The sequence below is a fragment of the Setaria italica genome, chromosome V (assembly GCF_000263155.2).
Source record: "Setaria italica strain Yugu1 chromosome V, Setaria_italica_v2.0, whole genome shotgun sequence".
NCBI classification, from domain to species: domain Eukaryota; kingdom Viridiplantae; phylum Streptophyta; class Magnoliopsida; order Poales; family Poaceae; genus Setaria; species Setaria italica.
In genome coordinates this window covers 36,038,112-36,050,811 of record NC_028454.1, presented here as the reverse complement: position 1 = coordinate 36,050,811, position 12,700 = coordinate 36,038,112, and the positions used below count along the sequence as shown (strand labels likewise).

The 12,700-nt window shown below is 47.0% G+C and overlaps 1 protein-coding gene across 1 annotated transcript; it reads right to left on the bottom strand.

Annotated features, from left to right (window-relative positions):
* Positions 1-10,673: 10,673 nt before the first annotated feature.
* Positions 10,674-12,008, bottom strand: LOC101767343 (heat stress transcription factor C-1b). Its single transcript, XM_004969797.3, has 2 exons — positions 11,491-12,008; positions 10,674-11,388 (listed from the first exon to the last, which is right to left on the bottom strand). The coding sequence occupies exons 1-2, from the start codon at positions 11,773-11,775 to the stop codon at positions 10,876-10,878; spliced, it is 798 nt and encodes a 265-aa protein (XP_004969854.1). The 5' UTR covers positions 11,776-12,008; the 3' UTR covers positions 10,674-10,875.
* Between the last annotated feature and the right edge of the window lie 692 nt (positions 12,009-12,700).

Genomic DNA, 12,700 nt, shown 5'->3' with positions numbered 1-12,700 from the left:
ACCGATGCGACCCTCCCCGCCCACTTGCTCTACCGCGCCCATGCTGCCGACGTCCGTGCCAGCGCTGCCTTGCCCCGAGCTCCTCACTGCAGAGATATCCTCGCGCCGTACTCGCTCCATTGCCGCCATCCTCTCGCTTTGAATCAGCGCCCAACTGTCGTTGCCCAGCCTTATCCTCCAAGCCGCCGGCCTCGTCTTCCCTCCCTGCTCCCTTCCTCTCATCTCTATCCTCATTCTTCTCCCTCGAGCCAGAGAAGAACCGAGTAAGCCCCTCACACCCGCCGACCAAATCCACCGCCCCTGCCTTGCCATTCTCAAATCACCGCCGCCCACAGCTACCTCACCTTCCCATCTCCCTCCCCCACCACTCCTTGCCCTGCGCCATGCCTCCTAGCGCCAGAGATTGAATTCCTCACCGCCGCCAGTGCCGCCACCCACCAAAACTCCACCTCACCATCGACGCCCACCTTCCCAGCTTCCTCTTGCCTACCAACCCCACAAACGGAACTCCGGTGAGCTCTTGGTGCCCTAGCGCTTGCCGCTTCGCCATCTTAGGTTAGTGGCTGCGCTCGTTCGCGAGCTCATCGTCGGAGCGCTGCCACCACTACCCGAGGGTAATCTAGGGTTTGGGATTCGGGGAAATAGGAGAGAGAGGAGGTGAGCTAGATGATGGGGAAGACGAAGGGGTTAGTCTCCGAGGTGAGGGAAGCCGCCTCCGTGCCGGCGGGGTTGCACCGCCACTGCCGCCGGCCATGCGCGCACATGGGTGGCCTGAGGAGGAAGAAGGGGCGAGGGTGTTGTGTGTGAAAGGAAAACGAAGTACAGGGGATTATCCATTATTGTTCCGGGTTTAAGTGCTGAGGGGGAAATCTTCGAGGAGCCTCAACGCTTAATCCAAGGGCTAGTTTGTAAAGAGAAGGGCACATCTGTTATAAAAATAAGTTCCTACGGGCCTCGGTGTGAAGCTAGTTTAGTCAAAGATTTGTAAATCTAGGCTGAAATTTTGAAAATGTGTATAAAATCTTATAAAAATGGTAAAAATGCAAACTGAATTTTTTTTTGTTTCCTTATGCTCATTTCTACCTAGGGAAAATACTTGTTCATGTGAAATAAACATTTGTGTTGCTGATTTAAATGCATGGTTGTTTAGTCCCCTTTACCTAGATTAAATAGCTCTAATGCTTATAAAATCCTGATAAATTCACAATAGTATAGTTCAGTGTTTAAAACCATTATGGGAAGTTGGTAGCACTAAATTTCTAATAGAACTCTAGCTATAATTCATTCTTCATATCTGCAGTTTTAAAATGTTTGATTTTTAATAAATTTTGTAGTAGTTCAACATGCTAAATTTTTTTTACCATTAATTGCTTGTGTGATGGGAGAGCTCCTATAAATGATTTAGGTTTATATAACAGCAAATGCTTCCTTAACAATTATTCTTGTTGTAAGCTAGTTTATTTTATTAAAAATGCTTAATGCTAGAGTTATAGACCAACAATTTTTTTATGCTCTTTGTCAGTAGTATATTCATCCCTGTAAAGGTTGCTAGCAAAATCTTTATGGTTACTTGCATATGACATTTGTTTAGTCTCTAGCATGTTGTCACCATAGTTTCATTCATAAACATGTTTTACTTAGATCTTGCCACCATCATGACATATTAGTCACTTATTTCGGCATGCTGCAACCCAAGTTACTAAAATATTATCTGCATAGTTCGATAGCTGTATGTTTCACAGGAAAACTATAGTACTTCTTTTTATATCAATCGTATTTCTTGTGTAGATAACAATATATTCTATGCTCTACCTTGAACTTACTATATGATTGAGTTGCTGCACTCTTTAAACCGGATGTTATGCATGTGTCATCATCTTTCAATAAACTCATACATATGCATTGTCATGTAGATAACCCGCTAGCTGATGGTTTGTATGAATTGATTGCCGAGCCCGAAAGTGTGCAGCGTGAAGCCTCTCAAGTTGAAGCACCATAAGACCTGAACCAAAGTTCAGAAGAGCTCAAAGCTAGTGTGGAAGGCAAGCACCAGAGCATGACCACTAATTCCAAAACTATGCAATTATCTTACTTACTGTTGGCGCTAAAAATCGGTCAACCGAATCCCAGCGTCCGACACACGACCCGGGAGAATCTGCTTAACTCCTGTTCGGGTGATTGCCCTGGTGCGGTTCGCGCGGCGTGCCAGCCAATCTGACCTGTTGATTGGCAAGGAAGAATACGTGTCAGGTCCAGAAATCACGATTTGCTAAATTTCCGATCTCGAGAGAGCTTATCAGCGAATCGGCCGATTTGCCGTATTAAAGAAATCGGCTATGAGACAGCCGATCACTGTAGCCTTGTAGACAGAGAACTACTGGAGTAATCGACGCAAAGCTATGATGACAACACTAGGAATAGATCTAATCGGCAATATGTAATGGATGAATTTAATAGCAGAACATGAAGGAAGCCGAAACTACCGATTCCTAGCTGGATAACTGGTGATAAAACTAGAAAGACAGGTAAAACCTACGATTCTAGCAAATATCGATAACTAGTGAATAAATCTAAACGAAACAACAGCTATACGCCCGAAGTTAAAGCTTAGAATGTATTCGGTAAACGGAACTTACAAGATTGGCCGGAGATCAAGTTGATGCAGCCCTGCCAACTCGCACGAACTCGTGAAAAGAGAAAGTATTTCGCGAAGTCGCCTGCTTGAAAGTAAGTACGAGGAAAAAGTAGTTAGTTGTATTGATTTGTTGATGATTACGGATTTACAAAGGTAGCTATTTATAGCCCCGTACAGATGACTTCTTAACCGACTAGAATTCTATCCCTAATTCAAACAGAAAATGAATATTTACAAGCACGATTCGTGCTAGGTTGGTTACTATACACTTCATGGGCTGATCTCCCCCTTATCCTTCTATTCCTTTCCAAGCCCATACAGGCCCAATTAAACCAACCTCCTAATCGGCCGATTCCTTATCGGCAAAAGGCAACCGATTGGGACCCCGGCACGTTCGATCCGAAGCGAGACAGAAGTCATCGGCCGATCTCGCACTGTAGCACCATTCGACCGATTCTGAACTGCGCTTCTCCGATTCCATCTCTTCTTGACGCTGATTTTACTAGTGACGAAATCTAGCGTCAACACATGCCCCCCCAGTTTCGGAGTAAAACATAGTCCTTTACTTCGAAATTATTTATAACCTCTCCTCCGAAACAGCCGCAATGAAAATATCCTTCCGTTTCGCGGTCTTCCAGCTGATGATTGCAATTTTTTCGAAACGGGCGCCCACGACAGCCACTACTCCCGAAAAACTCGAAACGCCGGCGCGGTGAAAATTCCGTTTTTACCCTCCTTCAGGCACCCTTTAAATAGCGGTTCACCCCGCACTTCATCTTCAAGCTCACGTCTCCCTTTCTCAGCGCGCGCGCCCTCTTCTTTCCTTAGCACCTTTCCCTTGCCGCCGAAGCTTTCTAGCGCCATCCTCCTGTTACTTTTCCCCTTCTCCTCTAATGGCGGCTCCTTCCGGCAGCTCTCCAGCGCGCGACGTTCCGGAAGTAGCACCTCCGGCGGTAGTGGCGACGGCCGTTGCTCCATCCACAGAAGAAGGAGCTTCATCGGAGATCCCAATGGCGATCCCCATTACGGCCTCATCGTCCGCATATGCACCGGCGACCACGCCGACCACTCGGAACTTCATCCCAGAGGTTAATACCGAATCCTTCTTCTATCGGCAATGCATTTACTTTAGATCTGTTTCTTACTTTTTTACACCCCCTTTCCTTTTTTAGGCAGTTAGACATCGCATTACCATCCATCTTACGGGAAATCCCGGCCTTATTTGTCTCGGACCTATGGGGAACCCAGATCCAATAGAGCTTATCAATTTAGAAACCCACAGGATACCCTTCAAACAGTCCGACATGGACTTAGATCACTGGTTGGGCACTTTTAGGTCCTGGCCGAATGAAACCCCGGGTTGGAGGGAGTGGTACCAACGGGTAGCCGCGTCGAAGAGCGTCTCATGGGAGGAGCTCAAAATCGGCCAGTGCATCAACCTGTTTTTGTCCCAGATGGAGAAAAATGAGCCGTTGGTAATAGCGGCTTCTTACTTTTGGTCTGATGCACTCAATGCATTCTTATTTGGGCACGGACCTATGACCCCAACACTGGGCGATGTGGTTCTGTTGACAGGCCTTGACATTTCTTCCCCGGACACACCTTTCCACCTTTTAGCCGCAACGTCACATCGGCTGGACACAAGGGGAATTGGCGGGTGGAAGGGATTCATCAAAAAGTAATAAAAGAACCGGGTCTGTTGAGAATAGGGAGCATACGACCTTCTTAATGATGTGGTTAGAAAAACACTTCTTTTGTGGAAGAGCCGCCGGCCCATCAACCAACACCTAGGCTTTAGCCGAAGCACTGTCCAGAGGAAACCGTGTCCCCCTTGGGAAACACTTGCTAGGGGCGGCGTACCACATGCTCCATCAAATCGGCATCAGACTATCCAAGGGAGAGCCGATCGGAAATCCAGGCGGACCCTGGTGGTTTATCAACCTATGGTTGAACCTCTACATGAGCGAGATCACTCAGCATAGGGTGGACCGTATGATGTTCCCCAACATTGAATCGGCAGAAGATCCTACCGAACGTCGCCGATGCATGTCTTTGGGTGAAGCAGCATCGGCCTTTCCAGGTTGCACATATTCTGTTACAAAGGTAGCCGAGTACTTCCGATGCTTCTATAACAGCTTTAATGAAGATGCAACCGTTTGGTTTCCTTATCGGCGGGATGACCCAATCTTTGAACTCCCAACCTGCTTCGATTCAATCACTGGCCGATTTGATGAAGAGCTCAATGATGAGTTAATCAAGCTAGGAATCTTGCCAGCCAACTTCTTTTCGGGGAAAGATGCCCCCACGTATGAGTTCTACAATCCTTCCGTTGCTGCACGTCAGTTCGGCATGGGTCAGCTGCCGATTCAAGTGTATTTTGCTGGCCGAGTCAAGTTCAGAGATGAGCTCACATCCGGTCTGGATTACAGTCGGGTACGAGATCGGATTCCAGACTCCAACACCATTGACCTGAACAACTGGATAGTAGCTCCCTTTGCTGTCCAGCCGCTCAAACTCTGGTGGGCCGATTGGAAGTAATTTCTCTTCTGCAATTCGGCATCGGCATACTGCAACCTCCTGGATCCAGCCAACATCGACCCGAACGCCGAGGTATTTTCCTTAGCCGATTTTTAATCCTCTTAACGTGATTGAATACTAATGGTTTTATTATTTCTTCAGGTCGAGAACCGTACACCTCCAACACACAGCCGGAGTGGTCGGCTAATAGAGGGTCATCATCCATACACCTCCTATCCTCTCATCGGCTATGACGCTCCGTCCGTGGACGTGATTGCTGGCCGATCGAAACAAGTTCAGAAGAGGATCGCCAAGAAGACCAGTCGCCGAGTCCGAGCCCGTATAGAATCAGCGGACCCTCCTATGCTTGTATCGTCAGAGACTCCGCCCGCACCACCCTCTCAGGCCATCAAAGATGCCGATACCCAAGTTGTCGCACAAGCTGGGGCAGCCGCCGCATCATTGTTGTTAGAGGCCATTCAGGTAAACCCAAGCTTCATTCCTCCCAATTGTTGTTCTGATATTAACCCTTCTTATCTTAGACCGCACAGAGCACTCCCATGGATACCCAACAATCGGCAGCAGCCCAATCGGCCATCGACGCGCCCCCACTTCTATCCGTTGAGGTATAGCACTATTTCACCGATTTTCCCTGGTATTTGCATAATGTACTTATTCAATTCTCTGACACAGGTCATCGGCACATCAAGCGCTCCTCAACCACCGGTCTTTTCTCAGGGAGCTGGTCCAAGCACCGCGCCGATCGTTGTGGAGTCTTCCTCTTCTGACGAACCCACGCACAAGCCCCTGAGCAAGGCATGACGGCTTCCCAAATGCAACATGAAGAAATTTGCTTCAAAGTGGTAAGTTATATTCCGGCTTTATTTAGCCGATTTGCTTCCACTTTCAGCCGGTTTATTTCTTCCTCTTTATTATCTCCAGGAACAAGACACCCCCGACAACAGCCTCTTCTCTTTTGCGGTTGCCCTCTCCGATGATGAAGAAGTCGCTTCCCGCCAAGTCGCCTTGAGCTCCATCCCTGACGACGTCCGAGCCAAACTTGCTAGTATCCGATCCCTCCTTCAAGGGGACATCGGCCGATTAGTAGAAGATGCTTCACTGATTCGGCAGCTCTTTGGTGACGTCAGCGGACGAGTACCAGAAGAGGCGGAGGAAGCCTTGGCGCCGGCGGCATTCATCGAGTCTATGAGAATCCCGGTTTTCAGAGCCCTTCGTCACATGGCCGATCGCGCCAAGCTGGCCAAGACTCGTGAACAGGAGGACGCGTTCAAGCGTCAAGCTCAAGAGGCGCACCGGCGTATCCATTTTCTGGAGGACTCCCGCCCGGGGATCATCGGTGAGATAGACCGCCTCAAACGTCGGAGGGCGGAGCTTGCCAAGGAGATGGAGCAAGTGACCAAGGCAATCAATGCCGAAGAGAAAAGGCTCCAAGAACTCCCTTCTGTCATTGCCGATTTGAAACGGGAGAGGCAGCACTTGGCCCACGAGGCCCTAAAACTCCATCGCAGCGCATCAGAAGTCCCCGGATCGGCGGATGAAGACCAACGGGTCCTGGACTCTGCCGATCAGATCCGGCGTCGGGCAATCGCGGCTATCGATACCCTTCTGGGTAATCTGTAAAACACTGACTATTTTGTACGAACATTTACTATCTGCTTTGACCGTCCTTCGCGACGCCCTTTCTATTTATTGCCTTTCTTATTTCCGATGGGACGTATCCTTACCAAATTTCCACGCCTCTTTTTCTTATAAGTACCAAATCTGACGTCAACACTTACGTATTTTACTTTTATGCATTAAGTTCCTAGGAGTTGAATGAAACCTTAGTTGCATGCCCGTTCGTTGTGACCATTTTGATCAAGTTTGAAATGTAATATCCACATGCCAGAAGTAAGAGGTAGTTGAAACCGGTAAAACCTAGTACCTTATTGCGCGATAGTAGATTGAGTTGGTCCTGTTTCCTATTCATGCACTAGTCAGTAACTCACGACTGGCTCGGGGAGGTACCAGTGGGGATTCGTACTCGAGGGTCACATGAGTTCTCAAATGCTACCGTTCTTCAAGGTAACCGTTTGCCATATGCGGCTCGACGGGGCATGCATATATCATGTATCTAGGTCCACCTTGCAAGGTTATAAATCGAATCGATTCGCCGCCACTCTCGGTTAAGAGAACCTCGATCGCTGAGTCACATTATAGTAAGAAGTGGAATGGAATGAAATGTGAATGATGATAAAGTTATTGTCTAATCAATTGTTTTTCTACACTGAAAAGTTTTTGACAACTTTCAACTTTAAATTGGATGCTAAAACTTGAAAGTAAGGATCCACTCTTAGTTGCTTTTTGGCAAAACAAACCCTCAGCCAAAAGCCTTGCATACTAGGAGTCGGCAGTATATACCATAGTTGGGTAAAGTCTTGCAGAGTATTAGTATACTTATCCTTGCTTGTTGATTACTTTCAGTTCTTAGTGAAGAAGAAATGGTTGAAATGGTCGCTGGTTTACCTTGGGACGGCCATCCTTTGCCTGAAGGGTGGTCGGTTGAGTGGCTCCCAGCCTCGCCTTGAGGCAGTCTCGTGTTTGGATGACATTTGTTGGGCTACTAATGTTATCATGTATCTTTGTTAGAACTTTATCGTATTGGTATTCCACTGTATTTTATTTAAGAACTATGGTTTGTAATCTATCGAAGTATTTCGAACTCAGTTTGTAAATTAATTCGTGTGACTTGTTGCATATTATTTCGATCGAGATATTCAGTGGTGGAATCTGGCTTGACCCGACAGAGTGTCAGATTACACCGTTTTAAGTGCGTATTGACCAGATTAACCATTAAGAGGATGGTTAGTGTACTTAAGTCGATTTAATTTGGACGGTTCTGCCACAATATGCAGAAAAGAAATAATAAGCAGCCAGTTTACTAATATAAAGTTGAGAGGTTGATCTGTTCTACAAGATGATCTGATTAAAGAAAGACAAGATTTAGGGTACGGTTAGCAACATTGTACATAAACAATTATACTTATTAATTAGGAAAAGGCTCAGGAAGCTTTGTCAAACAAAAGTTCAGCAATCACCCAGTTAGAAAGTGCAGGTAGGTAGATCGATGAGTGCAGGATTTGCCTCACATGTACTTCGCTCCGCCTTTTCAATTTCTTTCCCCATGTAGGAAGGCTTGATTGAACCAAGGTTGGCACTACTATACTTGCAGACGCATGATGATACATTTTCCTTAGCTTATTGTTATCATGTTATGAGTTTGCCCCCATTGTTGTTGGTCACTTCATTGGTTTATGCAACAATTGTATTTTCCACAATGATCTCAGAGCCATCTTCACACCAAATCTTTTAGGAGTTAAGCTTGACAGTGTTGATCACGTAAGGCATTCCATTTTTCTTTCTGTGCAGGCACATTTGTCTAAATTCTTTCCTCATACTCAAGTAGTAATTATTTTTACAATTGTAGGTGTTCATCCCGTGCGAGCTTAACCACTAATGGTTTGTTATAGTCACTAATTTCATAGAAAGAGATTTGATGTGATTAGTTCATATTACAAAGCAGACAACTACCAGCAGTTAGTTAATATAGTTATATACAATTTCAAGTGTCTATTCATGGTAGCATACTCAAGATGTATTCGCTTCAATATCCGAGATTTCGAGCGTTCGTATCTGGTGGTTCCAAAGCAGATTTTCAAGTTCATGACTATAACTTTATTAACTTTTCTTGGTAATCCAAAGTTTTTACTAAAGTGTTGGTTCATTTACACATATATGACTCTAGCATCTTTGCTCCAATTCATGCAAACATATGATGGAACAAATGTTCAAAAAATTTTAAATATATGTGAATAGACTTCAAACCCTTTTTCCATATTTTTCATTTACGACAGGTTGATTTGCTACTATTGCGCTAGAAATTTTTGTTCCAACTCCTCTCTTACAAGTACAACAAATTTCATGAAAAGTTCATCGACAAGCTACTTTAATTCAAATGTTGTTCACTATCTTTTGCTTCCAAAATCTCTATGTTTTATACTTTCAATGTTATGATACAAAAATTGCATCTTTCTAACATTTTTGTTACCATTATAGGACTAGTAAATGTTTTCAACATTTCTAACTACATTTTCACCTTTTATGATGAATATTTCCAATATTTCTAGTTTCCAACATTTTTTAGTTACCACTAGATATGAAGGTCCAACAATTTGATGGTGATAGGTTTAACTGTTCTGACTTCAACCTCGTGTTGTTCAAAAAAAATTTCTCCATTAGGTTCAACAGTTTTAGAAATTTAACCTCTTACTGTTCAACAATTATCTTGTCAAAGTCATTATGATATTCAACAATTCTAATATTTCCTTTTCCACATCCTAACATTTTTAAAACTTACTATAATTCTATGTTTATTATTAATAGGTGCTCCAATTCTTCATGAGGAGATGATTCATTTTAGGGTGGTTGATGTTTCTTAGTTGAGGATCGAGTAGACCTGTATTTAGTTAATTATTACTGATTTGTTAGGTCTCAAATTTGGGTAATAACAGTTTTGTTCTTACTTCTGTTTTTAGTTGGAGTTATCATGCCGATCATATGTCAAAATTACATATTAGTATATTAAACTTCAAATATTAGTATATTAAACTTCAAATTTTAAGTTGCAAGTTCCCGCCCGTTAGTATCCCACCTCAAATCACATGCCTAGAAAAAAAAGTCAAACGCGTGTGGCGGTCAGCAGAAGTTAATGGTTACAAAAAAAAGTCAAAGGCGTGTGGCGTATCATGGAACGAAACGGAAACTCTGGATCTTGCTGGGTTTTATAGTTCAAGCGCTTAATCATCTTCCGATAGATAGATATGGACCTCTACTAACCACGGAAGGTGACCTGAATTCTCTTTTTTCAGAACAAAAATATGGAAAATGCAGTCCTAGTTGTAAAATTATCTTTTTGGAAGGAGGCGTGGAGAAGAAACCAAATCTGGAATATCTCCCACAAGCACTAAAAATATCTTCCGAAAAGCCGAAAAGGTCATGGTGTGCGATATCAACATGACATGCTGCCACGTCTGAACGACTGAACAGGCCATGGGAGCTGGAGGTGGGAGAAGCAGAATCCCCCCGAGCCACAGCCCACAGGTGACTTGCAAGACGGAAACACCGGATCCAACAATCCATCCCTCCAGTCACACATAACCCTAAAACCAGTCTCATTTCTTCAAGTTGACAACAGGCGATGCAGTGTTTCTAGTCTGGTCAGTTTCACGGTTCGTTTAGAATAAAGCAACGGAAGAGCCTCAAGTTTGGTCTTGACAGGTCGTGGCTCGTGATCTGATTTCTCTGTACGGTCTTCTGACGGTTGCCTGCTTCTGTTCCACGTATGGCTTCTGATCGTCTCAACCAGTACATATCTCTGTTCTCTGGTCTGGACGCCTAAACAAATGTGCATTAGCCACTCGATACACACATCTAACACCGAAGCCAACTACTACCAAGCACGTTAACCTTTCAACTCTGTTAACTTCATAAGCAAAACACTAAATTTTCTTATCAACTCTGCATAACCAACCCGTTCACCTTTCACAAAACTACAGTATTAACCGATAAAACGGAGGCAAAGTTACGCTACGATGAAGGGTACGAGTCATATATATACATACGCTACAGTACTACAGTATACAGTCCACCTGTCCCTATCTACCCTAGTAGAACACTTGGCCGAGGACAGAGAACGGGAACGGCACGGCGCCCCTGCCCTGCGCCAGCTCCGCCGCCGCGGCCTCGCCCGCGCCGCCGGCCGCCTCGGCCCCCCCGATCCGCCGCCGCTTGCCCGGCGCCTCCACGGGCAGCGGCGTGGGAGGCAGCCCCTTGCCAGCGGCCAACTCCTCCTTCTTAGCGAGCATGGCGCGCAGCACAACTCCCGGGTCGTCGGCCAGCTTGGCCAGGAACGCCATCATCTGTCCCGGTCGGCTCTCGGCGGCGCGCAGGCGGCGGTCCATGGCCTGCAGCTCCTCCTCCATGCCCCGCTGCTCCTCCCGCAGCCGCCGCACGTCCCGGATGGTGCCGCGCACCTCCTCCCCCTCCTCGCACAGCTCCCTGCCGCCGCCGCCCGCCTTCTTCTTCTTGCGCACGATCAGCGGCAGCAGGTGCGCCTGCCCGCGCAGGAACGACTCGTGCGCGAACTCCCACCGGTCCGTGTCCACCTTCCTGAACCCCTGAAAACCACCACACAAGAATTGTTATCACGTGACACCACCACACGAAGAGTGCAAGCTGAGCGAGCAGAGCAGAGCAGGGGAGGTGGCGCGCGAACTCACGTAGGTGTTGAGCTGGCGGACGAAGCTGGCGAAGTTGCGGTGCTTGAAGTAGGAGGGCAGCAGGTAGTCGGAGAAGGCGGCGGGGTCGAGCACGAGGAAGGTGTTGCTGGCGCCGCCCCAGCGCACGACGGCGTCCGTGGCCGAGTCGCTCACCATGTGGAACGTCTTGGCCACGAACGGCGCGATGGCGCCGGCCTGCAGCTGCTGCTGCGGCGGCGACAACCCTCCCCCGCCGGCGCCGAAGCCGGCGTGGAGCTGAAGGTGCTCCTTGCACTCGCTGCCCATGTCTCTAGCTAACTACAACTAGAACAACAGATCAGAGCCCCCAGTCCCCGTTCCCGTACTCTGCAGAGCGCGCACGGCCGGCGAAGACCCGGATAAGAAAGCCGCTCACTTTTTCTCTCCCTGTCGCCGATCGGTGTGGCCTTTGCGTGTTTATTCGTCTCCTTCGTCGGTGCGGGGGCGTTGCGAATCCTACATGTCCACGCAGATATTTGTGTCCGAGGGCGGTAAAGGAAGCCGCTGCCGCCTATCCCTATATATCTTGGGTGCAGGTGGCCCGGTTCCGGGCTGGGGCGCTCGGCGGCAACAAATGGAGCCATGTGATTTGCGCGGTGATGTGGCGCTGGTGCTGTGCAGGATTTTCGGAGGATTCGGTGCTCGTCGCGCACGGGCCACGTGGGCGCGGCACTGGTATAAAAGTGTCGCCGCTGTCTCCCGGGTCATGGCATCTCCGTTTCGGTAGCTTTCTTTTTAGCCTGTTGCACTTTTATTTTGGTATTGTGCGTGCGATGTGGTACCGGCGTTTTTTTTTGGACGGGACAGCAGATCGACGGACGGGGAAGTCGCCGGAGAGGAAAGCTTGGTGTTCGGATCACAGGCTTTTGCTTCGGAGTTGGGAGCAACCGAGCAAGCAATACAGAGCTTGTACTAGTCCGTGCTGGCAAAGTTCGTTGCCTGGAGCGTTCGTGGCTCGCTTTAATTCTGAGCATAGCACGGGCCGCACGGCTGACCATTTTACGCAGAGCCTCTGGAAACTGAGGCCTTGTTTAGTTGGTCAAATTGGAAGGTGCTAAATTACTGTGCTGGTACTGTAGCACACTGTAGCGTTTCGTTTGTATTTGTGAATTATTGTCCAAACATTGACTAATTAGGCTTAAAAGATTCATCTCGCAAAGTACAACAAAATTGTGCAATTAGTTTTTAATTT

Bases quoted from the DNA above. Each gene is read 5' to 3' on its own strand.
- LOC101767343 (XM_004969797.3), bottom strand. From the start codon at position 11,775: ATGGGCAGCGAGTGCAAGGAGCACCTTCAGCTCCACGCCGGCTTCGGC. The intron at 11,389-11,490 runs GTGAGTTCGCGC...GGTGGTTTTCAG, and splicing joins TCCGCCAGCTCAACACCTAC to GGGTTCAGGAAGGTGGACAC.